Source organism: Pleurodeles waltl, chromosome 3_1 (assembly GCF_031143425.1).
Source record: "Pleurodeles waltl isolate 20211129_DDA chromosome 3_1, aPleWal1.hap1.20221129, whole genome shotgun sequence".
NCBI lineage: Eukaryota > Metazoa > Chordata > Amphibia > Caudata > Salamandridae > Pleurodeles > Pleurodeles waltl.
Genome location: NC_090440.1, coordinates 895,564,077 through 895,569,321, shown reverse-complemented (window position 1 = coordinate 895,569,321; position 5,245 = coordinate 895,564,077). Strand labels below are relative to the sequence as shown.

The 5,245-nt window shown below is 41.0% G+C and overlaps 1 protein-coding gene across 1 annotated transcript in view; it reads left to right on the top strand.

Moving 5' to 3' along the window:
- LOC138283278 (uncharacterized) overlaps positions 1-3,923 on the top strand; it is a 177,402-nt gene extending 173,479 nt beyond the window's left edge. The window contains exons 4-5 of the mRNA XM_069221300.1: positions 2,298-2,513; positions 3,564-3,923. Of these exons, the coding sequence (XP_069077401.1) occupies positions 2,298-2,513; positions 3,564-3,641 (294 nt within the window). The 3' untranslated portion in view covers positions 3,642-3,923. The remainder of the gene's footprint in view (positions 1-2,297; positions 2,514-3,563) is intronic.
- Positions 3,924-5,245: the final 1,322 nt, after the last annotated feature.

The window sequence follows — 5,245 nt, the reverse complement described above, 5'->3', positions numbered from 1 at the left end:
TGCCCTGCCAAGTGGTGCCCTATCCACTTCCTGGGACCTTGACAGGTGAAGTTGGCAGACTAAGATTGAAAATTCACACACTGATCGCCGTGCGGGGAAAGTTTAGACGCACCCCCTGAGACGCAGCTGAAGAAACGATGCGCCGGCGGCTTTGCTGCTGAAATCGACGCACTGCCTGCAGCGCGGCTGGAAGATTGACCCAAGCAGCTGGAGAAACAATGCCTCACACCATTAATGAAAGCTGGTAACATCGCAACCCACACAGCGCGGTTTTGCTGATACCATGCAGCAGGATTTTTGACGCAAACCTTGCTGGGTGCGGAAAAACGATGGAACGCCTGCCCAGACCAGAGTGCTGCCCGGATCGACGCATCGCTCTCCTGCAGAGAGGAAAAACAACGCACGCCGACCTGACTGGCGATGGAGAAACAACGCAGGGTCTCGCTTGCGGGTGAGAAATCGATGCTTCCCTCACCTTTTTTGACGCACACTCGCCCGTGCTTGTTATTTAGACGCTACCCAGGTACTTTTCAACACTGACAGTGTTTTTACTATTTACAAAAGGATTTAAAACTCTTGCTTTTAAAATTAATAACTTGACTTGTGTATGTTGGATTTTTGTCGTTTTGTTTAGATAAATATTTCCTATTTTTCTAAACCTGTGTTGTCATTTTGTAGTGTTTTCATTGAGTTACTGTGTGTTGGTACAAATACTTTACACCTAGACTCTGAAGATAAGCCTGCTTGCTCATGGCAAGCTACCAACGGGGTGAGCTGGGGTTAGCTGAGGGTGATTCTCCTTTACCCTGACTAGAGTGAGGGTGCTTGCTTTGACAGGGGGCAACCTGACTGCCAGCCAAAGACCCCATTTCTAACATCGCCTCAAAGGGAAGGACAACAATTCAGTCCTCTGAGTACTCTAAATATCCTTCCCTGCTCTATATTGCTCTTTAGTCTGCTCTAAAGAAACACCACTTCTAACATTTTGCGCCCCCTACACACCACTCTCCTAAGTCTGTCTAATCAGGTTAAAGCAAAATGATACTTTTACATGCTTGTTATGTTTTCAAGTTTTCTCACAGTAGAAGCTTCTCTCTGTGTTCTTCAAACTTACACTACTGGTAACATAAGGTGCAAGGACTAGCCTGCACACAATGGAGGGGTTTTCTTGAATGCGCTATTCATTAAAACATTTCACGATAATCACAAAGAATAGAAAATATCTCTTCACATGGGAAAGGAGGCAAAAGAACATTGAGAATTAAAACTCTAGCTCGCCCAGCAGCAAAATGCTCATGTCACAATACAAGATGGTAAGTCATTGCCGATACTAAAAATGTAGGCGTACTTTAGCTATAGTCAGTCTACACGCAAATAAACCTAATTTCTTTCTGTATGGTCATGGCGTGGCCATGAATTAATGAAAGCATTTTTAATAATTAATTCTCCCAACCCATGAGAATGTAAAACATGTCCTATTGTTTGGGTCTGGACCTTAAACCCCGGACATGTACTGATGAGTTGCACACACTTTATCTAAGCTTTCATAATTTCTCAAATCTTGGCATTCACTGATGGCCCAAAGACACCTTGAGATTTCCTTTGTGTTTGCAATAGGAAGCATTGGGTATTGCATAACTCTTGTCTCTACCAGAAGTATTTAGGGACACAAGGTTCCAAAAACAAAATGCAAAACACATGAGGTTACAGAACATGGGTTTTCACAAAGGTAATTATGAAAATAGCATTTCATAGTAATACCTCCAAAGTTTAGAGGTTCAAGAGAGGCAAAATTGTAGGGGGTTTGCCTTAGTGGAGAAAGGCCCTGACTTATGTGTTCATGTGATTTTCAAATTAGTAATATTCTAAACAGCTTTCAAGTGACAGACCTGAGGTCTAAAATCTTTTAAGTAAGATATACGTTTTTTTCACATGGCTACTTCCATCATTTACTTGACCTGGTCCACATACTGATGCATGCTTCTGAGGTCAGGAGTCGATACTAAAAGGCAACAGAATGCACAAAGAATTCCTAAAAGTTTGTATCCTCCTGTAAACACTGAAAACACACACTGTTTCTAGCATCATGTGAAGTAGTGAATTGTCCGCTCTGGAAGAATTTGAGTGGTTGAATATCTTGAATAAAAAATGTTTTTTTATTTTTATATATCGTTATGGGGTGAATATTTGAACTAGAAATGTTGTAGATTTGCCAACAATTATTTGATACTCTCATATCAATGAATATTACTTTGCTAATTCAAGAAGAATTCTAAACTTCTAATTTTTGTTTTAAGGAGCCTGACATGCCTGAAGGTGATGCAATTAAGTCAAAGCAAGATGTCAATGCAACAGATTCAAAACCAGAAACGGCCAAAGGAGATGATTCAGCAAAACCCAAAAAGAGAGGGCGGCCAAAAAAACCTCTTCAATTTGTTGGAAGTGAAAATGCCAGTGATGAAGTGGAAACAACTCTCCCTGTTCAGGAAAAGTCGAAGAGGGGAAGGAAGAAGGTGAATCTTGCTTGATGGAGTCATCTGTTGCTAGATTTACGTCGATATTTGCATAAGATATTTTGCAATAGTGCTAACACCACAACAGTGATGTTCTCCCTGGAGTGGCCTAAGAGCAGGAGATGCAGTGTTCTCCATAGCATTTCTTCTTTTGAGTGCATCACTCATTTATTTAATCTGATTACATACTATCACACTACTGTAATTCGTCTCCTCTACAACTGTGCTCGATTATTTATGTACTTTGTTTGGTTAAAGTATTTTTCGGCTAAGGGCCCAACCATGCTGAGAGATTCCGTAGTCCTGGGCCATGACTACTTGGAGCCTATATAATATGCCACGACAGTGAGTCAGAACACATTTTTTTGCTTTTCTTTTTTCTTTTCATTAATAAGATTTCATTGTGTGTAGTTATATAGGAAAGCATTCCTTAAGGTTTCTGTCAATTGAAAACATTAAAGTACAAAAGCACATAGGTGATTGTATTCAATCGGTGTTAATATTATGGGGGAGGGCATTATTTTGAAGTGAAAAGTTATTCTTGAATGGCTACTGAATCTCAAGGCACCTTGACGATTGTGTGCAGGTTTAATATCTGCTGTCTTGGGCGAGGCATAGTTCTATCATTGTTACAGAATGTGTACCACTTGGATGGTAGTGGTGGGTGAATTGTGATTTTTCTAGCAGGAAAAAAAATACTACTCTACCTGCACAGGTGGTAGGTAAATGGGTCATTCATGGGTATTGACTCAATTCAATTCAGAGAAAAGGACCGCCAACTGCATTGTTCGAAAAACAGTTGTGACTACAAGTGAAGGCCCTCCGCTGTAGCTCTTTGTAGGGAGGCAGGAGAAAGGATTTGGCCGACTGTGTATTACTGTGCTAATGCTATTCCTGTCCAAAGAGCGAGTCAGTAATTCTGATTCTTGTCTGTTACTCGCATAATAATTTGAATGGAGGCCAGCAACTGTTGTTAACTGCTTCTGCTCTCAGTAATGGTCTGTTTAACGGGCTTCGTGTGTTTACCATCTTTTCTGTGTGTCATTTCAGAAAGAGCAAGTTGTGGAAGAGTCTGAAGGACCTCAGGATAACATTGAAAAGAAGTCCCTTAAAAAGGGCAAGAAATGAGGCTCACGGTCAAAAAGGATTCAACAGATAATGGACGTTCTCAGCACGTTGCTGATAGTTGTTGGTACTGACTGCATAAGGATAACATTTGAAACTCCTTTGGTTTTATGTAAGGATCGCTAAGCCAAGTATGGGCTCTTCTGCCTGCCCCTGCATTTTTGTGGTTGTTTTTTCTGACCCTCCAAAAAACAAACTGCACTTTTGCCCCACTACCTTTTTCTTTTGTAAACCTAATTATGCGTGTCTAAATTGTATTATTCACAAAATGTAAAAAAAAAAAAAAAAAACATTTTATATGCTATGTTGTTAATGACGAATTAAAGAGTTACATTTGGTATTTGTGTGTTCTTCATTTCAAAGTATATGATCTAGGCCGATCCTTATTGGGTGATGAATCTTTTTTCAGAGTTCAGTTTTTTATGCTGATTTGAATGCATCCTGTATATATTGAGGAACTGTACAACTAATCTTGAAGTGTTTTTTTTCCTAGGGCATTAAATGTCAGTCATGCTGGCGCAACTTCAATGTCACACCAATTTGCTCATTTGTCTGTGACTGCAGGAAATTTGGCACTTCATTTTGTATGTTGATCTTCGAAATGGTGTTCCTTTACTAACGTACTATTGATTGACTCATTTACTTTAGTGGCATAAAGATGGAAATGTCACCGCAAAGGAATGCATTTATCCTCCAAATACCATCCCCAGTCCACCTGCCATCTTGTATACATCTGTACCTATTCGAGCGTTGAGCATTCACCTCTTAACTTTAGCACAGCCTCAAAATAATTTAAGCATATGCTTAGAAATTACTCCAGTGAAATTACGAAAATGCGTATTTTACACATGGATGTAATGTACGTCACAATGGCTCAATACAACACAAAATTATTATAAAATAACATGGATGAAACCATAAAATATCAGTTATTGTGCATGATGTGGATTGTGGCACTGAAACTTTACAGTCCTTACCACTATCTGAGACCACGTTCAAGGGCAACACAAATACAAATGAACTTCATGTGGCTGAACAAACGCAAAGAAGTGTCCACTCGTGTGCATTCCCCTGAAAGCAGGAAAAAGTCGTGGCAGGGCTTGCTTTGTCTTACAATACGAAACATTAAAACTGCTGACCAGGTGCAGCTCTTCTGCTATGGCTGCGGAGCATGGCCCCACCAGCAGCAGCAGCCGTACAACTGTTACAATAAAAAGATAAACCACATTTATTTTTTATTGTAAAAGGGGCAGGGCCACGGGCAATGGCGAGCACTCAATGCCCATGTGTGTTTGGACATCTGTCTTTTGTTGGCCAAACACATATGCCCACTGTGCTCTCTCCAACCCCGCAGAGACTCCCACTCTACCTAGGAGTGCCCTGACTTGGCACTCTGGCCAATCCCAATGCTGCAGTCATGCTGCCAGCAGCATTCAGATTGGCCACAGGGCAGGTTTGGGTGCCAGTAGCTGCAGTGGAGGCAGAGGACCCACTCACTCACTCCCACACACACACTTGCTGCTGACTACACGGCAAGGCTGTGGCTTTTATGCTTTAGTGCAGAGAATGAAACTGATTAAATATGTTCTATGCATGTATGCTTACAA